The sequence below is a fragment of the Ciconia boyciana genome, chromosome 4, assembly GCF_034638445.1.
Source record: "Ciconia boyciana chromosome 4, ASM3463844v1, whole genome shotgun sequence".
NCBI classification, from domain to species: Eukaryota; Metazoa; Chordata; class Aves; order Ciconiiformes; family Ciconiidae; genus Ciconia; species Ciconia boyciana.
The window spans coordinates 56,928,044-56,953,625 of record NC_132937.1 but is presented as its reverse complement, the minus strand read 5'-3'; the positions used below and the strand labels follow the sequence as shown (position 1 = coordinate 56,953,625).

General features: G+C 42.3%; 1 protein-coding gene across 3 annotated transcripts; it reads right to left on the bottom strand.

Annotated features, from left to right (window-relative positions):
- Window positions 1–7,991: 7,991 nt before the first annotated feature.
- Window positions 7,992–24,867, bottom strand: ZFAND5 (zinc finger AN1-type containing 5). 3 transcript variants are annotated; one of them, XM_072859625.1, is made up of 7 exons: window positions 24,629–24,867; window positions 22,510–22,581; window positions 20,815–20,972; window positions 20,281–20,392; window positions 19,770–19,867; window positions 10,943–11,068; window positions 7,992–10,685 (listed from the first exon to the last, which is right to left on the bottom strand). In XM_072859625.1, the coding sequence occupies exons 3-7, from the start codon at window positions 20,963–20,965 to the stop codon at window positions 10,537–10,539; spliced, it is 636 nt and encodes a 211-aa protein (XP_072715726.1). In that variant the 5' UTR covers window positions 20,966–20,972; window positions 22,510–22,581; window positions 24,629–24,867; the 3' UTR covers window positions 7,992–10,536. The 3 variants fall into 3 exon arrangements, with proteins under 3 accessions (XP_072715726.1, XP_072715727.1, XP_072715725.1); XM_072859626.1 differs by lacking the exon at window positions 22,510–22,581 and adding an exon at window positions 21,060–21,163; XM_072859624.1 differs by lacking the exon at window positions 22,510–22,581 and having other exon boundaries at window positions 8,211–10,685; window positions 24,629–24,866.
- Between the last annotated feature and the right edge of the window lie 715 nt (window positions 24,868–25,582).

The following is a 25,582-nucleotide window of genomic DNA, read 5'->3' as shown; positions in this document are numbered from 1 at the left end:
GTCTCCCTTTGTGGCTAAATGATTGATTGGATATGGTTTCCCATACAGGATCTCAAATGGACTCACACCTTCCCTAACTCTGGGTATAATTCATACTTTCATTAATGCCATGAGTAGAATATCTACCCATTTCATGTGAGTTTCCTGACACACTGTAGAAATCTGTCTTTTTAGAGTTTGATTCATTCTTTCTACTTTGTCACTGGACTGTGGCCTCCAAGGGGTATGCAAATCCCATTTAATGTCTAGAAATCTAGAAAGTCCCTGCACTATTTCTGCAGTAAAGTGGGGTCCGTTATCAGAGGATATACCTTCTGGAATACCAAATCTGGGGATAATTTCTTTCAATAAAATTTTAATCACTTCCCTGGTCTTGTTAGTGCAACAAGGGAAAGCTTTGGACCAACCAGAAAAGGTGTCTACCATTACCAATAAATATTTATACAGATTACACCTTGACAATTCCGTAAAATCTATTTCTCAGTATTCCCCAGGAGTTATTTCTTGTTTTACGATTCCTCCCATGATTTTCTTTGCAATTCTTGGGTTATTGGCGCAACAGATAGCACACTTTTAATCTACTATATCTGCTAGACTTTTCATTCTTGGCCCAATGACGTGTCTTTTGGCAATTAGTACTAATGCATCTGCTTCCGAGTGTTTCTTGGTGCAGTTTCTCGAGTAGAATTTCCATCATCTTTTCAGAAATTAATAATTACTTCAGTGGTGTCACCCCCCAACCCTGATCATTTTTGGAACAATCTAATTGCTCTGCCAATTGATTTTCCTTCTCAGTATATTGTGGGGGTGGTAATTCCAAATGAGGTACTGGAATTAAAGCTCCTTCAAATTTTGATTTCTGTAATGCTGCTTCTTTTGCTAACTGGTCTGCTTTTCAATTTCCCTTCATGATTTCCTTGTTTCCCTTCTGATGCACTTTACAATGCATTATAGCAACCTCCTTTGGTTGAAGGACTGCCTGTAAGAGCTTCATTATTTCTGTTCCATATTTGATCGGAGTCCCGTGTGAACTCAATAGTCCTCTTTCTTTCCAAGCTGCCCCATGTGCGTGCACTACTCTGAGGGCATACTTAGCATCTGTGTAAACACTGACTCTTTTTCCCTGACTAAGCTCCAAAGCTCGTGTTAGTGCAACCAATTCTGCCTTTTGAGCAGATGTATTACTAGGCAAAGATTTAGCTTCTAAGGCCTGAGTATGTGTTACCACTGCATATCCATAAAGCTGCTTCCATCAGTAAATAATTCCAGTTCTGCATTTGGTAGGGGTTTGTCTCGCAGGTCAGGCCTACCAGAATACACTTGTTCGATGGTGGTTAAGCAGTCATGATGCAATTCACCAGATTCGGAAATCGGGAGCAGAGTTGCAGGATTTAGAGCAGCGGTCAGGGAGATTACAACCTCATCTTGTTCCAGCAGCACTGCTTGATATTTAGCTAACCTGCTTGGGGAGATCCAATGATGCTCTTTATTTTCAATGCTCTTTATCTTCAAGAGAAGACACAGTATGAGGTACAAATACAGTAATCGGTTGGCCTAACATCAATTTCTGAGACTCTTCAATCAAAGTCACAGTTGCCGCTACTGCCCTCAAACAAGCGGGCCAGCCTTTACTGACCTCATCTAATTGCTTTGAAAAGTATCCCACTGGTCTTTTCCAGCTCCCTAATTTTTGTGTCAAAACTCCTAATGCCACTTGCTGTTGTTCATGCACATATAAGTGGAAGAGTTTCCTCAAATTCGGGACTCCCAAAGCAGGAGCCTCCATGAGTTTCCTTTTAATTTCATCAAAACTCTTCCTACATTCAGGTGTCCATTCAAGAACCCCCTCAGGTCCTTTCACAGCAGCATACAGTGGTTTGGCAATTAGTCCAAAATTGGGAATCCATAAGCGACACCATCCAGCCATTCCCAGAAATCCTCTTAATTGCTTCTCTGATGTAGGTACAGCAATTCTACAAATTGCCTCTTTTCTCTCAGTACTTAATTCTCTCTGTCCTTTGGTGATTTCAAACCCCATATATTGGACCTTTTTTTTCCCAATCGGAGCCTTTTTCTTAGAAACTTGGTACCCTGCCGAGCCCAGAAAGTTAAGCAAACTGATGGTGGCTTCCAGATGTGCCTCATAACTGCCAGAACCAATCAGTAAATCACCAACATATTGCAACAATGTTACAGCATCATGATCATTTTGCCGTAGTTCCAATTCTTTGGGTAGCACGTTACCAAACAAGGTAGGGCTGTTCTTGAATCCCTGGGGAAGAGCAGTCCAGCAGAGTTGTGTCTTTCGTCCTATAGCTGGATTCTCCCATTCAAAGGCGAAGATGGTCTGGCTCTGCTCATCCACAGGTATACAGAAGAAGGCGTCCTTTAAATCTAATACTGTGAAATAAGTATTACTGTTAGGGATTGTAGTAAGGAGGGTATATGGGTTTGGAACCACAGGGTGGACATCTACTGTCCTTGCATTAACTTCTTGTAAGTCCTGTACCAGTCTATATTCAGAAGAATGGGGCTTCTTTACAGGTAGGATGGGAGTATGAAACTCTGATTGACACTCCCATAACAATCCATGTTTTAAAAAAGAGCTTATTATAGGTTCTAATCCTTTTCAGGCCTCCAGCTTAATGGGGTATTGTTTCTTTCTTACCGGTTGAGCTCCTGGTTTCAGTTCAGTCTTTACTGGGGTTGCATTCTTTGCTTGTCCGAGTATCTTCGATGCCCATACTAGAGGTGTCACCGCAATCGGTACTTCCTCTGGAATATTCATTTCTTCATTAGGATCTTTCTCGGTTAACAAACATATCTGGGCTTTCCAGGCAGTCTCTGGAGGAATATGCAACTGAACAGGGTCTTCAGAAAAAGTTAGTTGTGCATTCAGTTTACAAAGTAAATCCCATCCAAGCAATGGTAAGGGGCATTCTGGCATATAAAGTAATTCATGAGTTAATTTAGTATTTCCAATTGATCATTCCATAGGCTGTAAAAGTGGCCTTAAAGACTTTTTCCCTGTTGCACCAACAAGACTTATTTTAGTAATCACTTAAGGGTCCTCTACAACTAGTTACTACAGAATGTGTGGCTCCGCTATCAATTAAAAAAATCTATTATTTCATTCGCCAGCTTGACTGGAACCAGATGGTCGGCTGCTGAAACTTTATACACCTTATATGTGACTGACAGTAACTGTGAGATTGTCATTCCATCTGCAGCCTCTACCTTTTGTAATTTCTTTCTTAAATCTGCTGCTGCTTGACCAATAAGCAGCATGTTAAATAACTTTGAATTGCTACCATCTTCCAGATCCAGATCTGTCCATTTTCGAGCTACTTCACGCAGTCTCTCATAGAAGGCTGATGGGGTTTCCTTCTCCCCTTGCCTTACTTCATATAGTTTAGATAAATTCTTAGGCTTTTGCACTCCATGTTGAATCCCAAACAAAATTAACTTTTGATATTCCTTTACCCTGTGTAATCCCTCACTTGTGTTTGGATCCCACTCAGGATTCTCTTTCGGGAGGTACATATTGGTATTAGGCACACACGCACACACACACCCACACACACACCCCCATTGTTGGATCAGTCCCTCTCAAGCCTTCTCTAAAATCATTCTCCTCTCCTCAGTGGTAAATAAATATTCTAAGAGAGCCTGTACATCTCCCAGGTTAGGATTATGAGTCATCATTACAGTTTTAACAGTACTATACGTTCCTTCTTGATTGTTTCGATAGGATCCAACTGCCTGTTTCCAGTGTAATAAATCAGAAGTAGTAGAAGGCACAGGGACATACACCAGTGTTCGTTCAGGCCCTACAGCCTGTCTGAGGGGAGCTTGAATTATTTGTTTCTGTCCCCTTGTTCTTTTAGAGGTAGGACTCACAACTCCATTATCACTTGAGCTATTGGATTCCAGCTGTTTTGGGGGAGCCACCACCAGCTAAATATCCTCTTCTGAATTTTCCAATTCAATACAACACTATTTTCCCTTTTTCACTTTTAACGCAAATATTCCAATCTGATGTTTAGGATCCACTAAACCACATTTCTTCCTAATATCCCAATCATTTCTTAACAAAAAAACCATATCCACATAAGGTATTTAATCCCATTTTTCAGTTCTCCGACAAAACAACATTAATTGCAATATAGTGTTATATTTCAAGGATTCTCAGGCCTTTTTTCACCACCTTCCAATTCCTATTGTGGCCACCAATCAATGTGGCCATTGATTACAAATCGTTTTAGCTTATTTTTAGTCATGGGATCCCCCCCAAATTTATTCCAGTTCTTCAGGATGCATCCTAGAGGAGAGCAAAGGGGTGCCTCCTGGGAAGCAGCAGCACCCATATCAGTACCGAAAACCCCAGCGTTTCTACACAAACCAGAACGAGGGACATCTCCCTTTGTTAATCAGAACAGAAGAGAACAGTGTGTAGAAACAAACAGAACTATGCTACTGCCACGTTATCTTCCCTGATGCTGACTTATGCAGAGCCCAGAACAGAACAGATGGTGACTGCTTCCCGAGAGATCTTGCCCTTACCCCCTTTTCTCATATCCCCAAAAATACCTCTTTTCAGTAGCGTTGCACTGTGTCACTTACCGCCTGACTGCAGGAGAGGAGCTGAAGGAGTCCCCGATCAACAGGTCGGTGCGCGCTGGACTCCACTCAGGGCCCTTCTCCCTGTCGGATGTGGCAACATGAACCAGGCAAAGCTGACAGCGCAGTCCCATCTGGGTTGCCAAAACTGTTATCCCACAAGTGTGAGGTCGTTTACCCGGTGTGTGAGATGCCAATATACACACAGGGCAGAGGTATTTTATTTCATGTCTGCGCAGAGATGGGTGCTAGGTGGTAGCTCCACAAAGCTAGCGCACAGTTCGGTCATACAGGTACAGTATTTATACAGTCTAGTTATGCATATGCATAAGTAATTACACAAAGCAGTTTTCTATTGGTCTACATTTCTCTTATTTCAACTTAAAGCTACAGTGCTACTGTAATATTCTGCGCATGCCCAAAGGTGAGGGGTCTCTGCTTGGGCCGGGGTCTCCAGCTCAAGGGATGTGACTTTCGGTATTATAATGAGGATAGTTCACGTGAGGGTGCTTCTTATCGCACTTCTACTAGTTGTTTCAGATGGTTCCCAAAACATCTTACTTAGCTTACATATTTCTCCAGGACGTGCTTTTCTCCCAAGGACAGTAATTCTTGTTTAGACATTCCGCTTTCCAGCCTGAATCCCCCTTATCAGCTTTACGTAAGCCCTGGCCTTCCACCAGCTCTTGTTAGACTACACTGTTAGACTACAACTTGGGTCAGGACTAATTACACAATATAGTCTACCCTGCATGCTTGTAGTCAGGTGCAAGAGTAGATATAATTATCCTATTTATTTTTAATTTTCTCTCCATAATAAATAAACCTCAGTTTGTGATAACCAGGCTTATTGCTGCTTGGGAATAAATGCTGTGAGCTGGTTGTTAATACAGGAAGGAAAAAGCTAGGACTACAAAGAGGTTTAGTAAAGATACAGATATCTTCCTTAGGGGGGCTTGAGCCAAAGTAACACTCACCTGAGAAACCCAACTTCCAACATTGCTACTATACTGGCCACAAGCTTATAGGAGAGAAACGCACACTGAAATGAAATTGGCATTAAAAAAAATTTTGTCATCTAGATCTTACCATCTAGTACAGAAGGCAATACTGAGACACAGCTTCTTCAGGAAGCTGTCACTCTAGTCATTTCAATAATTGACGCTTTTTTTTTAAATGGTACAGATTTGTACCTACACAAATAAGCAGTCAAGCTGCAGTGTTTTGGGTTGCCACTGTAGGTGGTGATTCTTGCATTTATTTCAGTACTGCCATCTTTAAGTTTTACACCTCTATTTTCATTTCATTTAAATCACAGGCTGCTGATGCTCTGCTATTTTGCATCCCACATGCCCAGACTTGCTTCTTCCGCTGAATTAAATTCTTTATACAAGTCAGAAATTGGTCCTTGGTTCTGTTTCGTTGTGCTGATGTGCCCTTTCAAGCAGAAACAGTCTCTGTATTTTCTTCAGTCTAGCAAAAAACCAAACAAACAAAACCCCACCCCAACCCAACCCTATTCCTTCTTTGGCCATCACTAAATTACTACTACAATGGGCAATTTAAAGGCTGAAGCGCATTCTGCTGAAGTGTTTACAGTAGATTAAGGGGTAACGCAGGGCTGTGAAATGGCACTTAAAACTCTCTTCTGCTAGATATCGACCTCATTGTGGTGATAACTAATCCTCACCACACTCTCAGAGAGAACTTTGCTCCTGGACTATGTTTTAACAGTTCCACAGGTAGTCACTCTCATTATTTTTCCACCTCAGGTTTTCTAACTGTTCCCCTCAGTTAACTGGGTTTGTAATTTATTAATTCCAATGGCGTCCAGGTGCTTTCAGGTGTACTGCCAGAGCCCGTTGTGTCTCTTGAATCAGACCAGAGTCCATCAAATTTCCTGGGTGTTTAAGTTTAATTACAAAAAAGATCAAGGGAGTCAGTAATACGTCAGTTGTGGGGGGGGGGGGGGGGGGGGGGAAGCATTTTCATTGTTTGGCTGGCTGAGAAACTAATAAAACAAACATAAAAATCACACATCTATACAGAGAGCAAAGTTCCTTTTCTTACTGAATAATTTCTACTTAACACACCTGGATACCTGAAACAAACCAATTTCCTTATTTGCTGTGCATTTCCTCCTTCAAGCATAGGCATCAGGTGATACTGTAGAGCTGCTTAGGAACACCGAGAAACCGACATGCATTTTGACTCATTATAGACACCAGACACAGTCAAATCCTTAAGTATCCTTTGAGTGACTAAGAGACATGACAAATACAAGCAAGTGTCTAAGACATGCCCTTACACTTGTGAATAATGACCTTCCAAAACACATGGCAGAGCAACTGATTATCAGAAGCATGTTTTCAAAGGGCTATGTACCAGGAAGATAGTCATGGCATCCTTACGCACCACAACTAACCAAGTCACCTGGCAGCTCATAAGCCTTACAGCAACAGGTTGGAAACACCACAGGAAACTCATCATTACACTTCAAATTTCAGGTTTAACAGTAACAGCTGTGGGTGATTGCACAGAATCCTGTGGAACACAGTATTGCACAACTGTAACACTAGCTAGGCAAGCATTTCACAGATTGAAGATCACTGAACAGTTTTTAGTCACCTAGCTGCTTTCATTTACTCATTTGTTTGTATGTTCCTTTTTGTTCCCTAACTAAAAAGAGTTCCCATCATCTGATAAACTTGTTCAGGACAGAGGAAGACTCTTCCAGGAACAGCATGTGTTTACAAGTTAAAAACATCTCAGTCTAACAGCCCAACATTAAAGGAGGATCAGTCTCATGTGAAGCAATCTCATTTCTTTCTTGGAAGATGGGTATACTATTCGTAGCTGTTTGTCACTTTAAACTGAAAGAGCAAATGACAGCAGCTTTATGAATGGCTTGTGTTTAGACATTATAGAAGACAGACTCTTTTTCTCAAAGCATTTTAATACCACTGTATTAAAACTGTGACTGGCCGTGCTGTGGGAGTTAGCAGTGGGAGTTAGCCCGGAGTCAGACCCCGGGGAGTGGGGTCTGAAACTACATTCTTACTCTTTGCCAAGTAAGATGTACCACAGTGTTTGTACCCAAGTTTAAATACTTCCCCCCCCACCCCCCCTTGTCAATACCTGCTCTTTTTAAACAACCTTCCTCTTCTTTGAGTGTTTAGTGAGCTTCAACAGAATTAGGGCTCCTGAATGATTATAGACACTATATAAATAATTTTATAATTAATAATTATTTTATAAATAATTGTGTAAATAATAATAATTTTATAAATAATTGTGTAAATAATAATTAAGGGGAGCTTGCAGACTTACTTTTGAGTAAGTCACTTGTGGGCAATTTACCTATGATACAGTTCATGATTTTACAGGACAATGAGGGATTTTTCATTCCATACTTTCCTCCGCAGATCTACTGAGATCAATTACTTCAACACATCTTCCCAACTACAACTTTTGTTCAGATGAAAAAGCAGACAGTGAGATCAACACCATCATAATCATTAACTACCACTATCCTACCTATTACCTGTCCTAAAACACTCTAGCCACAACAGTATCAAAACCAGACACATTCTCCTCAAATATCCAGTTACAGAAAAAAAAAAAAGAGAAAAAAGGAGAAAAGCATTTTATGCTGCAGTGGAGTAGCTGATTTTGCTTTAATACAAAAGGTAGAAAAATCATATTTTTGGTGCTTTAAAGCAGTTCCATGATTAAGTCATAAAATTCATCCTGGAAAATGAAGTCCCAGAGCATGCCTGTGTTCCCTTATTGGAGGTATATACAGTGGTTGTAGTAGAAACTAATCATGTGAGTATCAGCTGACTGGTGGGATGCACATTATCCATTTCTGATATAAGCAATTTTCATGCATTGTCCAGCAGTGAAGATGTCTTCCTCCAAGGCAACATGTGCTGTGTGCTCTGTCCTTCTTCTCACTGGGAAGGATAAATCTGGCATATTTAACATCTGCATTTGGGTGCTGACCCTGACAATAACTTGTCCAGGTCTGCTGGTGAAGATGTGGACAGAATGGCATAGTCAGTGTACTGACTGTTATAACAGATCCACTGGAAATAAGTTTTGTAGGTGAAAGAATAAACCTTTGAAGTTCATTGGTAATGCTTTCCTTTGCTCCCTTTTAAGCACATTACTTTTTGCTGGCATTTTTGTCGGGCCATCAAGTAGTTATCTGTATTCCAACTGCTCATGCAAGTTATCCTAAAAGAAGATGGTATATCCAAATAAGAAATAAGGACACAGGCAGGCTTAAGCATGAAGATGACATCTATAAGAACTTAGTACTAACTTTGCACCTCTCCCTCTACAAGGTCACCTTCTGATTACAGCAATAACTAAAACCAAAGAACTATCACAAAAGGAAGTATTTCCTTCTGTACATGATTTTTATTATTTACATAATACAATATAGCATAGATGCTGGGTAGCATGATTATGTGCAATACATAAATATGAACTATCTGTACAGGTCTGCATATCTAATAACTCAGAAGAACAAAGTTAGAAGCAAAAACCTGATGCTTTTAATAGTGAAGTAAAAACTAAGACTGAACACTGCAATAAAAATCAGAAGTTCAGGAATAGCGCCTTGTGTACATACATAACTATTTACAGATGAGAACAGGCATTACCACATCACTAGTCTAAACTGTACTTGTTTATATAAAAAACACAAGTTTCATACATCACAAAAACCCCTTCCATTATAACACAGAAGTGATATTACCAGACAAGCATCAGTGAAGTATACTGCCTTTTCTAGAGTTGTTATTGTAAAATGCTGTAGATAATGCAGCCCATGCAATACACCCAAGAACACTACAGTCCTACACCCAAGTACAGTTAAAAATGATAAAGCAGCCCTCCAAGAGTGGTTCCAGCTACCACTTAAGTCTACAGCAGCCATGTTGGGTATGGTTTTCCATGCAGAACAGTGCAACTGTTACATTTAGAACTAGAAAAAATTAACTCCTAATATTCTTTTGAACTCAGAACACACAGAAAATAAGTAGTATATGAATAATAAACTGCTCTAATACTTTAGCAACTTACTCAGACACGTGTTGCTTGATAGAGCTGCTATGGTGTGTCTAAAAACATATGTAACTTTTTTGGTAAACCAATCTTACAGTATTGATCTACACAACATTTTTAGCTATGCAAGAAAAAACAGACAACTCTGTTGCAGGCCAGTTCATAAGTTCCTAGCAGGACGTTTCCTTTGGGAACCTATTTTCATGGCTCTAAAGTTAATGTAAACTTTTCCAAAACAGTTTTATTCACATATGTATCTGATTTTTTTTCCATTTTTCTGAATGCAATTAATAAGTGACTTTCTTAAACATGGCGCCAACACTGATCTTACTGGGATGGTGGACCCCTCTACGTAGCTTACATTCTGCTGGAAAACAATGGAGTGTGGAAACTAAAATTAGAATGAGATTTGAAATGATAGAAGTAGACTGCCAACCTTTTTGATGTCTCCTTCTCCAAAACAGGCACATAACACTAGCCAAAGATTATATACCTCAAACACATCTCAAAAGGCAGATCTGCTGCAAACCTGCAGATACCATACATCTGTTTGGCACATATGAACTAGAGAGTCTGTCCTCTGTGCATGTGTATTCCTGTGCAGGTTTCTGATCATCCAATTATATTCTGGGGAGGGCATATATATTTTCAAGGGCTGTATCTATCCAATTCTGCCTGTAACAAACACCCAAACATTCTGAAATATCCTTAAGACAGACAAGACTAAAAGTAGAACTTTGGACAACAAAGGAAAATGGCCATGCACCTGCTCTTTTGTGTTTTCCTAGGATATATCAAAAAACAAAACAAAAAGTCAGTCAGTCTTTTCACAAGCAGGTTAATTTATATTCTCTGGATTTTTTCAGCCACCACAACTGGATTCTCTTTCCTGATTTTTGCTGCAGCTTCTGCTTTGTAATCATATGGGCAGTTATGCTTGTCAGAATAACGGTGAAGTCCACAAAATAAGTTTCCACATCGGCAGTCAAATCCTGTACATAGAAAAAGAAACAATATCACTAGGAAGCTTCGTATTTAATTAAGTTGTAAACTAAGGGCTTAGTCACTACAAAGGGGATATGTTTGTCCACTCTAACATACAGACTAAGAAAAATGAACAGCTGTACCAAGTTGTTTGGATTCTGAAGAAGCAAATAAGTTTAATGGCACAGATATTTCATCAAGTTTAATCTAGCAAGAGGCAACTAATCATACAGATCTGTTCACAATTGACAAAGTGTTCTCATACCTGTAAGGCCAACCTTCTTTCTGCACATGAAACATCTGTTCTTCTTTGGTTTGGGCAGTTCAGGAGCTCTCTCTTCACTCTGCGAAGTACTAGGCTGAGAAACTGATGGGCTTGGTTGAGTAACAACTGTTAAAGCAAGCAAAGGAAATAAATAATAAATTTCCTTTTCTTGACTTCAGTAGCATGCATGTATTTGTTAAGGATTAATTTCCCCTACTAAGACCCTAATGTTTTGTTGTCTAAAGTACTACATAGACTAGCCTACGAAAATGTAAATCAGAAATAGGAATTTTTAGATATTCGATTCTTCCCTTTTGGCTCTACACAAGACAATCAGATTTTCCCCACAGTTCCACCAGCTAGAAAATATAAGGCACTTATTCGTTACACCTATACATGTGTATACAGGTGTTAAGGGCTTGGAAAGCACTCCAGAAGTTCCATGTACACATTTAATATTTAAAAAACTTGTATGATAAAGTAACATTTAATCTAAAACAATAACAATACTGTCACAGCTGAAGTTGCTGAACAGAGGGGATACCTGTAGAGAATATAACTAATAGGAACATATTTTAGAAACAAATGAAATTCAGTAACGTGTTACTAACATAGTACTGGGTTACTCTGCCACTACACTTGTGAAGTCAGATGCCTAAAACAGTTCACCAAGACAGCAGCCAGCAAAGCCACTGATTCTGTAACAGATCCAGAACACAGCTACAAAAACACACACAGTTCAAAAGAGCCCTCATGTTTTTGACACTTCCAGTAATTTAAAGAACTAACTGCAGATTTACATTGAATATCTGTATTTTTGTACTGTATTCAGCTTTAGTGTTCAAGCAGGTATAGTCAAAATGAGTCATTTTTCTACTGCCTCTGTCATTAACACCTTCAGACAAACTTGAGTAACTTTTTACTTAAGTTCTCTGAAGGACAAAAACTTGTCCTTTTGTGAATCTGTTCATTTTGTTTAAAAAAGTATTTTTTTCAATCAAACTAACTTTTTTTAGTATCCTCTTTATATCAACTGGAACAGAGGAAAGCTGAGAGGTGTGTTTGTATACAACTTTAACACCTGCTCCTGGTACAGTTAGTTTTCCTGAACACTCACAGCTGTATCATGACATCTATTGTTCTAAAATAGAACAAACTACAAGACACATTCTAGAATAAATGGAGTATATAAGCTTTAAGGACATATTTGTAATCAACTTTATGCATACAAATAGGATTTGTTAGTTCTTTTGGATCTTTTGGATCAGTAAATGTTGTGTCCTGTGAAAAGTGGATTTTTCCCAGACATGAAGAAACAGTTATGTTGACTGTTTTTCCATCTTTAATCTTCATACTTGTTTTTTAAAATTGCATTTGCATTACCATGTTCATAGGTGTTCTAAAAACCAGCTCACTATTACCACTAATACCTAGAAAGTCTCACAATTCACTGTACAAGACAGCCATAATCTAAACAAGATTTAAAAGTAACAAGCTCTCAAGAGGTAACAAGGAACCTTCAGTGCTCATCACCAAGAAAATTCAGTATAACAATGGTTGTTAATATTTTCTTATAGTTTACTTATACATTATAGCAACAGTCCTAATGAACAACTAAGGCCATTTACTACCTTTATTTTGTCACCTTGCACAGATTTTTTTCTAAAAAATTTAGGAAGTTCAGTGTCAGTGCTATTTTGCCAAGTCTGAGGGATAAGAAAACTATTACGGCACTAGAACTACAATCACTACTGCTACTTTTTGGAGTAATTTCTCCTGCTGCTTTTGGTTTTTTTTTTTTTTGAGAAAAAAATTTATTTGTCTTGATGGTTAACATCTTCTAGATGAAGAGATATGATCCTCTGAACTTGTCTTTAAATCCCAAGGAAAGCAGTCTTCGGTATCAGTTAATCTATTTGAGAGCCTGTGACCAAAAACCAGGTTAAAAACCAGTGATATCATAAACAGTGTAAACCTGCTGGATATTATGCACCTTGGCTAACAGCCATCAGCTATGGCCTTAAAAAAATGACCAAACACCTCCCAAAAAGCATGGTCAAACTCCTTTTAGATGTTTTTATATTGCCAATTTGTTTAAAAATTCATGAGCCACGGCAGGTGAAAAAGAGGAATCAGAAATGCTCATACACTTTGCAATTTAGCGTATAGCTAGCTAGGGGAAGCTTCATCTGCATCAGAACCAACTTATAAATACGAGCCCTGGGAGCATGCATGCTGTTTCAATCAGATGCAAAAGAAAATGCAGAAGAAGGGGCAAATCAATGGTGACCTGAATAATTAAAGTCACTCACAAGGTGCACTAAGAGAAAACGAAAACAAGAGGAGCAACCTTTATCACTGCCTAACATGCCAACAAGGAGGCAAAAGTGGAAACAGCAACTTCCCAGGAATCACCAAGGCAAAGAGACAGCCTAGTGGATCACTCTACCACAAAACAAAGACATCGAGAACGAATCCATCTAGGGGAAAAATATTACCACTACTACAGGTATACTTCCTCCTTTGCATGAAGAAACTATGAGAACTGGCAGCCCAGGAACTGGAAAGCGATTAAAGTGAACCTAAAACTTCAGAGGCACATTTCCTGAAAGGGCTGCTGAACAGGATCCTTCCCCACAACTAAAATATGTTCCAAGAAGGAAAAGCAGTACACAACATGCAGTAATGGGCACTAAAAGGTCCCAAGACAAGATGGGACATAGCCACCTAAATCCAAATTAAAATGTTCGATTTATTACTCTCCATGAATAAAGGATTCTCCTATTCTTTTATGCCAGCAGAGTTAAGTCTCATCATGAGTTTTTATCATGTTAAACCTTCATAAATGTGCTTCTGGAGTAATGGCTAGGACAGAGGCAAAGCTGCCTACCCTGCCCCTTACTCAAAGCTCAGAACAAAAATCCTTTTTCATCAACCTGTGGCTCAGATGAAAAATACTGTAAATTGTCTGCCATGACATCAGGAGCCAATATAAATTCATCAGATACTATCCTCACCACTGCTTGTCACAAAAGCCTTCCTTTAGCACAGAAGCCAAATCCAACTGGGCAAGTACAATTCCAGTCCTCAATATATTAAATTAATTTTATGCCAGAAATCACAGTGTTAATCATCAGGTAAAATGCTCCAAATAATTGCTGTATGATCACCATGGAATGAATAACTGAACAAATGCTGAAAGTTGGAAGATAGTAGTTACTGGTACCTGAACACCAGCTTTCTCAGCAACAGTGTTCAGATGAAGCAAACCCCTCACCACTAAAACAGATTTTATCACTTTAACAGAGTTCCTCTTGGCATGTACCCCTCTCCATCACCTTGGTCATTTCTCTTCCCAACCTTTGGCTCAAGAGATTACCCGATCAGGTTTACTTCACTTGAATTTTACCAGACCAGTTCTCCTATTTTAGGGCCAAAAAAAACCTTAGGAGCAACAGGTTTTCAGAACTGGGCAGGCCTTTATTAACTATTATTTTGGTCTTAAATTATTATCTGTAGGCACTGTAAGATGCATTACCATCATGTACAAGGAAGACCACCACTGATCTGGTAGGATAAAGACTAACATAATCCTAGTATTGGAGAGGTGTCTGAAAAAAACCCACAAATAGCAGCATTGCATCATGAATTTGGGAAAATTTCCTTCACGTGTAGTCTGAAGATAAGATGCATCTTTACAAAAGGCACATGGGAACAGCAATGCCACTGATGAGGGAAGTTAGCTACATGCCACAGCATGACAGCTACTCAACCTATACATGGAAAGGTCCTACAAACTGCAGAACAAAGGTGTCTCACACCTCAAAGTATTAAGCCACAGTAACTATGTGGCACTGCCACTCAAAATTAAAAACCACTCTAAGAACAGCATTTTCAAAACTGACAGTAGTTTTCTTTATATAAACCAGTATGCCTGCTGCAAAAGAGCATGCCTACTGCAGGTATTTTCCCACTGAGATTTCACACTGGAAAGGAATGAATCCAATGTTTCAGTTGAATAAAACCTGATAAAAATAAAGCAACATTACTTTTTAACCCTCCCCATACCAAAAGCAACCAGAAAGGGCTACCAAAGTAACACCAAGAAGTTTTTAGAAGCTTCTCTGACTAAACAAAAATGAACCAAAATAAGATCTCAACAGCTTAAACTGCATGACTTTCATGGTACTAGTAAGTGGTAAGCATACCAGTGGAGAAAAGTCTTGAAAACAAAAAAAATTGATTTAAGCATTCTGACTTGATGAAGCTAACCCCGAAGTCTCACCATGGAAGAACTGGAGAAATTAAAATGAGAGAAAAAAGGTGAGTCAAAAGTAATCAGAAAGACACTAGACTGCACTTCTGCAGTACCAGAGCAGAAAGCTGTACTAGAGATTGTGCAATACTTACATTGCATTTTAACACAATGGATTTGTATATAAAGTTTTAGTCTGAAGAGATGGGCAGTACTTATTATGCTTTATCAAACTTCCTGAGCGTAAATACTTTATTCTTCAGGAACTACAATTGCCATTGCCAACCCACATGCCCATGATGAAAGGCTGCATAATAAAATTCCATCATGTTTAATTTCGTACCAAAGGGAATAGAAATATTCTGCAGCATGCAACTGATCTCCCATGTGCCCAACTCTAACAGGCACATTGAATACCTTTACTGCTACATTAATACAATTTAAAGATACCCCAGTTTCAGTATCACACAGAAATATGCTTTAATTTGTTCAGCATGAAGGCTTGATGTGTGTGGTATACTGCTGTTAAAATAAAATAATAATAGCATCCTATCACCAACAAGCACAGGACCAACAGTTGGGTCCCCAGTCTTGTTTTCCAAGGTGGACAGCTTCAGGGCTTAGAAGAGACTACTGGTTCCACTTCAGAAATGTTTCAACTGGGGCATCTACTGAAGCTACAGCAGACATGGGAAACATGAAGATGAGCTAATTATTTTCAACACAAGACAGCTGTTATATCAGACAATTTTACCAACATCTACAAAGGAACTGTCTACAGATAGCAACATGGTTAAAATACTATAGCCGTGTGTGAAGACAAGCCAGAATTAACAAGGCACTCATTACAACAAGATCTAAGGAGTATCACGTAGTTACCGTTGAGCCTACTGTATCTCATAACCTAGCTGTCTACTCAGCTTCTTACTCACAACATTACCTGCAACACACTGTACACATCACAGACACAACACACTACTTCTATCTACAATAGAAGTGAGGGTAACCTACAACAGGGACTCAACCTGAACGCAGGACAGCAGTAAGATAACTCTAATCACACTGGCTTGGTAGAAAGCCAAGAGGCAAGCGAGCCAACCGCCACTGCGTGCTGTCTTCTGAAGCTGATAAATTCAGGAACAGAAAGGGTAAGCTACAACATGGATGGAATTATACAGTAAGTTAACAGTATTTGGGTATTTTTTTAAATATGGAGTTCACACAAGACCATAATCAGTTCAATTTCTGGTTCACTTTCTTTATAAGCAGTGCTACTCTGAGCTGCGGCTTCACAAAATGATAGCTCATCACACTACTCCCTACGACAGATACTGATACTAGTTACTTCTGGAAACACTGACAGACCTGACTGGATGCTCATCATTCAGCAAGACAATGACCTACGAAAGCACAAGAAAATGCTAAAAATATGCTGTAACTTGAAACAATATGATTGTTTAAACATACTTATTTTCAAAAGTTTGTTTTTAGAATTGAGTTACATAGTAACCACTCTTTCTTGTACAGATCTTTCTTTTCCATTTGAATACCTGCTAAAAAAACCCCCACGTTTCTCAAGGGCTCCACTATGCCTCACCAACTTGGTAGATATATTGCTCTCATAGCATAACACAAAGAAAGGAGTTTGCTACGTTTTGCATTTAATTCCAGTAACTCAGCATGGCAAAAAAAAGCTATTATGAATGATATTTCTAAAATGCTTTAGGTATAGTCTGACTTTGGTCAAGACTGTACTAGAATTCAATCCTTAATAAGAAGTGTAAAAGCTTATCAAAATCCTATAAGAAGTATTTTGTAAATAGTGCCCACTTATGAATTTGAGTTTGGACATACAGGCCTTTAGATTTCTCTGACTTATGAGCAGTTCAGACACAACTGCACTGAACATATGCCACTGTTCAATTATAAAATTACAACAAACAAGTAAGTTGAACTATGAAGTTACAAGAAAACATAGCACATTAGATGTGAATTACAACCAACTAGGTCAGTTACATCCATCATGCCTTTCTTCCTTCAAATGTTAAGATAATTATATCTTAGCACTGGATTTGTTCTGAATGAGAATCCAGGTTGCAACCTCAACCTGAGCGAAATAAAAACAAACACACCAAAATAACCAACCAAACAAATCAAGAAAAATAAGCCTGTTAAGCTTCACTGTTTCATTGTTCTCAACTTCACCACCTCGTCAAGTCGGTTGCTTCAATTCCAACAGCAAACAAGTATAATTTCATGCTACAGACTGCTAAAAAAAAAATAATCAGTTGACCAGATGTAATCCTATTTTTAACTTTCTGGCTTGTAAGGGAAATATGCAAAATTTCATTTGCTAATGAAAATCTGGCAGAAGAGAATGTGACTTCATACTGTTGAAGACATTAAAAGGAGAGCAAGCTATTTTGCTTGAAAGCTACATTGTTTGTTCATGATCTGTTACTATCCGATAGATGGTTATGAAATTCAGTTGCTAGGATCAGACTTAACTGTACTGAAAACGACAGCTAGACTGTGTTTTCATTAGCAACTCCATGACTGTGGCATTATCTTAGAGGATTATACCTCAGAGAAATTATTAGCTTTTTTATGAGGCGACATGAATTATTTACCATTGTTTCAGTTCCTCCTTGAGAGGAGAGACCAACACATATTGGATGCTGCTGGAAAAAGGGAGAAGAAAAAAGCAACTAGTCCAGACATGACAGGGATTTTTATAAAATGTCTAGGCCAGCTTCTCTTGCCTGCAAGACAGATCAATGTACCACTGAATACAGCCAACATTTTGCATATTTTACATGTCCAACAAACCCTAAGAATAGTATATAAGGACACTAGCCTATGCTGCCTACAATCTGTGCCAAACCGTAGCACTTAAAAGAGGACGTGGGCATTACAGCAGCTGAGGCTGTCTCATGAATTTACAGGTACACACTGAGGAAGGCAGTTTAGTTCCACAAGTTTTTTCCAGACACATTTAAGTTCTCTGGTAGTTTTTCCAGTGATCTCTACACAAGCTTGTGACAGCTTTTACTGGTTTCAACCTGCAAGATTATTTACAACAATACATAAGTATCTTGAGCTGCTTTTGGATTTTTTCCCCTAGTCTAATCAATAGAGTACTGTGTGACACTACCTATCACACAGTTGACCCATAGTACCTGAAAAACAGGTAATATCTCAACAGTAACTGAAGATTGTCCTTTACACCTGGCAAAGTGACAAATTCCTACTGGCAGTTCTAATAAGAATAAAGTCACCTATTACTTCAGCACTGCTACCATTTTATGTATTCCTCTTTCCTGCTTGCCACATTTCACATAGGAATTCATAACAAGGCAAGATGGGTTTATAAATATTGTAGGAAAGTCTAAATTATTTCTCAGTTACATACAGAAAGCCTCTTCAGCTGACATCAGTTACAGGAAGTTAATACTTGCAAAATTCTCCTCTCAGTCTATACATAATGAAAAACCCAATACCTTGTATAACTGTACTTTAGTGCACGTCACAATCTTGACTTAGCGTGACTTACTGCAAATGGTAAAATCCTCTGTACAAATACTGAGCAATTAAATATCAGGTGTTAGAGCAGTCTTTGCTGGCAAAGATATATTTAGATAAAAATCACTTTTATACAGTGCTCAGTAGGATCTTCTGCAATTTTCATCTCACTGACTTCAAAACTGAAAAAATGAATTTTATCTTCAGCCTGAGTGAATAGACTTCCTACCAAACGTCAGCTTTCAGTGGTTTAAGACTGTTTCAGAACTGTTAAATTAAATAAAAATGTGTGGATATGTATAAGTACAGAACGAGTCTGTTAAGATATCCATTTGAACAAACTGATATGAATTCAATTACTCACTAGTTGTAGGTAAGAAAGCTGCCCCTCCCTGCCTCCCTCCAAGAAGTAGTTTACACTTTAACTACTACAGCTACAACCTTCCAGTACAAGAATAAAACTTTCAAATTGACAGTTCACACCCAGCAATTAAGGTTGCAAGTACCCTACATTGGCGGAACAATGCTTTGGTTATATCTACTGATTACTCAGTTAGTTCAAGAACTCTAAACAGCTTTTGTTAGTATTTTTAAACCACGTATTCCCTTCCCCCACAGCCTCATTACTCTGTAGAATGGAATTTTTTTAAGAACTCCATTCTCCAAACGCAACAAGCCATTTTGACTGCCATGAGTCAGCAGGAATTGTACTGCTAGAAAATGCACAGAAATCTCAACGTTTTGACTTCAAAACTGAACATCTTGCCCAAATGCAATTTTAGAGTGCCTTACTTTTTAAAACAAAGGTTTGGGAGCCAAAACAGGTGTCAATTTTTTTTACTAACATTGAACATGCATCTTAAAACTCTATTGTGGCACTAGTCCTTTTTCTTGATTCTGAAAAGACAGTGCTCAAAAAGCATCCTTAACAATTATCTTAACAGTTCCTCAAGACCATCACCATAACAGGAGATGACTACTTAGAAAACAAACAAACCATCAGCTTCTGTTAAGTCACCACTTGTACCTGGTGTTCCTCTGCAAACATACCTGGTTCAGTCTCTGTTTTCGGTGTTACTTTTTCCTCTCTTGAAATGCTCATTTCTGTCATTTGCTGCGTTACAGGCAAAGCGGCAACAGGCACATTTCTGTTTAAGCACAGTGACACACAATTTACGTTAGTTTTGTGTTCATAATAAAAGCTTAAACTGTCCAGACCCATTAATAAACTACCTGTTCAATTACTGATACACATTCCTGACCTCTGCTTCTACTAGCTTCAAAACATGTTATTTACTCTATTTTAGTTTCCCTAGAAGAAAAACAGGCAAACCTGTAGCAAGTATTTCTCCAGATAAATCAAAACCATCCTTTTAAATGTAGCAGTCCAACACCAAATATTTTAATCAGCTCTTATTTACACAGATTCATAAGGCACTGTCAGGTAGACTGTCTTTTTACTCTGCAGAAACTCACTGCAATAGGGCAGGATTACTGCAGGCCTTCAACCTGCTGCACACTCACAGCTCATTCAAACCTCAAAGTAATACTTTCTTCTTACCTTGATTTTTCAGATGTGCTGCCAGCAGCACCTTCACAGTTGTTTAAGCTAGTCTCTGCTCTCTGTACAGATGCAGAGTCTGAGGTAGGACTGTTTGAACCACTGGCTGTTCCTATATAACAAGAATTTGACAAGTTAGTTATGAACAAATTGTAGAATATATGGTAGTCAAATAGTCTTGTATACAGCTATGAACTGTCTGCATACAATCTTCACTGCTACTGCATATTACTTCTTACTTGGAGACAGGCTATACTGTTAACAACCAAAATACAGAGATTGTATAAGAATATGCTAACAGAGGAGGTTAAGTCAGAAAGCAAGTTATGGCTGAATGCCAAGCAGACCAGAACACATTACACAGAAAAGTATTTTTATCTTTATTGTGATTTAAAGTAGTATTCTCTTTGATATCGTTTTATAACACAGCTTTCAGAAGTTCTCCAGAGAAATGTTCTGGGATTTCTCATCATCTTCTATATGTTTTATTTTAAAAGAAGTAAAAAAAAAACAAAAACACCCACACACCCTTACCCATTGGGCTGATTCTACCACTATTCTGCTGTCGCTGAAGATGTTCTTTGTAGCAAACAGAACACATCCCATTTGTCCTAGGATTTCCATAAAATCCACATCCTGTACTACACAGCATGGGCCCTGGGGTCTGGTTTGTCTCCTGAGTCATCTCGATGCTGTAAATAAAATCAAGAGCTGCATTAGGAGCTGGCATGTCACCAAAATCAATTACAGGGTTATAGAATTAAAGTATGTCTGCTCACCCTGCCCCCCAAAAAGTGATATCAGCATTCTTAAAGAGGGTTATATGGATGTTAATATACCATTCAATACTGCAATTGTATTGCTAAGTAACATCGTTATGAACCTTTAAGAGAAGAAAAAGTGTCATCATATTAATACTGAGAAATAATGTACTTGTTGGGCACTGAGCTGCATGTGCAGGTTATGACCAAATTCAATTTGACAGCCAAAAAAGCCCTTTATTACCAACCTCTGAGCACTAATGGGGAATATGCAGAAAAAAAGACCAAGTTCATATCTACTAAACAGTTCTGGCAAATAACATAGCTTATTTTTTCCCCCAACTCCAGCAGAAGAGTCCCACTTTTTCAGTAATGTTGATCTTGCATCATTTTGATGCTGATTCCAGTGTTAGCAGTTCCTACTCTCATGATACATTTGTCAAACAGAACAATAAAAATCCCTGAAGTATTGGCAGCAGCCATTTAAAGTCTGTATTCCTATCTTTAGGAGTTTCCAAAACAAGGCCGTGAACACTGCAGAAGTTGTGTATGAAACCCAATACTGAGTACTAACTGGCAACAACACATGTACAACGGGCCCTTCAGCCGAGAATCTAAAGAGCATTTCTGAAACAAGTTTAGACCGGGTCTTACTCTTCCAAGAGAAATAAAATTAACAACTTTAAACTGTTGAATATGTTCTATTACACAGCGCACATTTAAAAAAAAGGCCAGTTAAATCCTTTGTCTTAATAAATTTATAGCAAGACTTCTCAGCCTCCCAACGGCAGACAATGCTAACTCTCTGCCATGAACTGCAGAAGTCAGTAATAAAAATATTTCACCTTCACTGCTGGTTAACCTCTGCAAAGCAAGGTTAGTAGAAACACTGAACAGCAACCAAATCCTTGATTCCCAAGGGCAATAAAACTGGAACACAGTAATCAAGCAATCTGCTACAAATTGAGGACACGTAATATTGCACTTGTCCTCCCAAAATTTAAATTTAGTAGAAGCACTGTACATGGCACCTGGAGACATTTTAGTGTAATCTCTAGATTGCTGTCTTCCTATTCAGGAACAGTCACAGTAAGAGATATTTGACTGCTGATGCTTGTGAGAAGCCAAAAACGCCGAAAGCGAATTCATTGCAGTGTATAGAGAAATACTTCTTTTAATTAAGAAATACCACAGTGCAAGTGGTAAACTTATGTTCCACTAGTATGACAACCGCAACTGACAGCTGCCTTTGTCTAGTTAAACTAAATTTCTGGGATCAAAGTAAACCCAGAGCAGGAGAAAGTAAACAAGCAAAATTCATCTTCTTGCCTGCTGGGGGTCATGGGAGCTCATTTTCCAGGTATAAATAGTTATGCCTTTGTAATACCTTCCAGGTATAAATAGTTTCCTTTCAGGACTACAAGACAGCTTCACACTTATTCTGATACTGTTTTACAGCCATACACACCAGTCAAGTCAGAAGAAAAGTAAGGAGTCTTCTTCAGGGAGTCAGAGGAAACCATGACCCACCTAGAGAAATCTAAAAAAAATCTTGTCATCTGTATTGTAGGCCTATATCTATATGATAGAAATAAAGACCGTACTTCTGCCCTTTTATTAAGCAGGTAAGCTCAAAGTGCTATCAAACACACTGCCGCCACCACCACCCTCAACCGACTTGCTCCACTTCCAAATTAGCGTGCTGTGAACACCCTTCACCACTCACTACATCTAGAGCTTTACGTGCCAATCCTGGTATTAACCTACTACCAACCAGTCTCCGGAGCTCCTCTGTCAGCACACTCTTCCACTACTTGACATTCACGCCCCTAATCGAAAGGTCAAATCGTTGTTACCCAACGCTTAAGAACTCGCGCTTTTCCAGGCTCTGGAAGGTGCCCCGGGCGTCACGCGTGTTTCTTCCACAAGCGCCTACCGCCAGCAGGAAGCCAGCTGCCATGCACTCACCCCGGCTGACCCTGCTCCTGCTGCCTTCCCCTCGCCGTCCCGGCAGGCAGCTAAACCCTCCTTTACCAGCTCGCCCCCGCCTGCCGGGGGAGCGGTCCCCGCAGCCGGCCAGGCCCGCCCGCCGCGGCGGGTCACATGGGCGAGCGCCTGCGCTTCCGCCTGTCAGACGGCCGCGACGTGACGGGGCCGCGGGCCGGGGCGCTCCGCCGCCTCCACCGGCCCGCTGACACCGGCTCCTGCCTCCGTCTCCCGCAGGCTGCCGGCTCCTGCGCGACCCACCGAGCCCCGCCGGCCGCCCGCCGCGGCGAAACCCCACTGCCCTTTCCTTCCAGCGGGAGCGGGGAGTGCGGCTGCTGAAATGCAACCGAGAAAATGCAGCATCACCAGCCCCTCTTCTCCAACAGCCATTTTCGCCGCCCGCTCGCAGCACGGCTGGGTGCGATCGGGGGCCTAGCGGGCGGCCACCGTTTCACAAATGCCCTTGGGGGTCGGTAGTTAAACCCAACCGTTCCCCTTTTTGGGGAGAAAAAACAAAAGACAGTAAGAGCAGGCCTGTTCTGCCACTAAGAGGAGCAGGTCTTAACCTCAGGGATGCTCCCGCTTAGCCCTGGGACGTCCCGACACGAAAAGGAGCCCTTTCATTCAGCGTGTTAACCGCCGCAGCAATCCACGCCGCGCACCCTCGCCGACACCAGCGAAACTCGGGGCGGGGGGGGGGGGGGGGGGCGTAAATCGCGCCAGCGACCCAGGCCTCGCACCCAAGCCGCCCGTCCGTGCCCGAGGCGACGGCGGGGACGGCCCGGCTCCCGCCAGCAGGCCCCGCCGCTCCCACCGGGCGATCCCACATTTTAGCCTAACGACGGAAATAAAGACCCCCAACGTGCACCGAAACCAACCATAAAACCCGGGAACTGCGTCAGCGATGGTCTTGCTGACCCAAATACTTATTTACCTCGACATCCTCCTCTCGAAGAGAGGCCACAATTAAACAGGAGAAACACGGAAACAGAACAAAAGGGGGGGTTCACCGAGGCTGCTCGGGGCGCTCGCTCCTGCACGGCCGCGCCCGGGGGAAGCGGGGCGGAGGGGTCGATACAGAGAAGGCGGACCGACACCGGGCGCTTCCCGAGGAGGGTGAAGCCCGGCTGGGTGAGTCAGACAAAAGGGGAGCCGCTGCCAAGCGCCCGCAGCGCGGTACGTCTTAATTGTGTCCCCCCGCCTCCTCCGCCGGAGACACCGGAACACAAAAGACCCGGAGGCTGCCGGGCCGAGGAGCAGCCACAGCGGGCGAGGGGGCCCAGCCGCGGCGGCAGGGCCGGGCCGGGCCGCTCATCGTAAACCCCTGAGTCACGCCCGGCCCGGCCGCCGCCAGGCCCCGCGCCGCTGCCGGCCCCCGCGGCCCCGCCGCCGGCCAGGGAAACCTCACTGCCTCGCTACCGGCGCTGCCCCGCACCGGCCCGGCCCGCGGCCTCCCCCCGCGCCGAGGGCTGGGCGGGCGGGAGGAGGCCGCCGGGAGAGCCGGAGGGCGCGGGGCCGCCCGCGGGGAGACCCGGGCATCCCTCGCCGCCGCGACGGCCCTAGGGAGCCCAGCCCAGCCCAGCCCGCCACCCCCCACCTACCTGTTCCCGGCGGGGGCCAGAAACCCCGCGGCGGGTGTCGGAGACGGCGCCGCGTGTGGCCCCGGGTGGCTGCCGCGAGAGCGGAGGGCGGGGGGGCGGGGGGCGCGGAGCTGGCGGCACCGCCGCCGCCGCTTCCCTCCTTTGTTCCCGCAGCAGCAGCGGCGGCCGTGTCGGCAGCGGCGGCGGCGCGAGGCGAGACGCGCCGTGCACGGGGGGCGGGCGGCGGGAAGGCGCAGGAGGGAGGGAGGCGGGGAGGGCGAGGAGGAGGAGGAGGGGGAGGGGGAGGAGGAGGAGGAGGAGGGAGCCGCGCCCGCCCACCGGCTCCGCCTCCGCCTCCTCCCGCCCGCCGCCGGCCGACGGGGCATGCGCGCTGCCGGCGAGGGGCGGTGAGGAGCTGCGGGGGGGCGGGGGGAAGGCGCACACGAGGCGAGGCGGGGGCGCGCGCACCGCCTGCCCGTGGTGCCACCGCCCCCCGCGGGGGCGGGGAGGAGGCCGTTCCGGGTGACGTCACAGAGCTACGTCTGCCCCGCGAGGGAGGGAAGGAGCCGTGTGCAGAGCGGCCGCCCCGCCCCGCCCGGGGGCGTGGCCGCGGCTGCCTGAGGCGGGCGGGCGGGCGGGCTGGGGCTGCGGGGCGGATGGCCTTGCCTTGCCTCGGGCGGAGCGGGGCGGGGCGGCTGCGCGCCGTTAGGCTTCCAGGTCCGCCCCGGGAGCCGTGCCGGGTGACCCAGCGTCGGCACGCTGCGGTGTTTCGGAGAATCGGGGCGCTTACTTCGGCCGCTGAACGCGCTCTTTATGGGCGCCCTTGGCTGGGTGCCGTGGCTTTGTCCGCTCACAATTTCTTATTCGTCAAGCCACGCTAAGCATACGGCGAATAAGTATGGGGCAACTTTCTAGGGGCTGTCAGACCCCACGAGTGGGCTGTGGTGACGCTCTAGGAGGCGGGGGTGACTGACC

What these genes read in the sequence shown, in the direction of transcription:
- ZFAND5 (XM_072859625.1), bottom strand. Translation starts at nt 20,965, where the DNA reads ATGACTCAGGAGACAAACCAGACCCCAGGGCCCATGCTGTGTAGTACA. An exon ending in AGCACATCTGAAAAATCAAG is followed by an intron (nt 19,868 to 20,280) that starts GTAAGAAGAAAG and finishes GTGCTTAAACAG; the next exon opens with AAATGTGCCTGTTGCCGCTT. An exon ending in AAAGAAGGTTGGCCTTACAG is followed by an intron (nt 10,686 to 10,942) that starts GTATGAGAACAC and finishes TTCTATGTACAG; the next exon opens with GATTTGACTGCCGATGTGGA.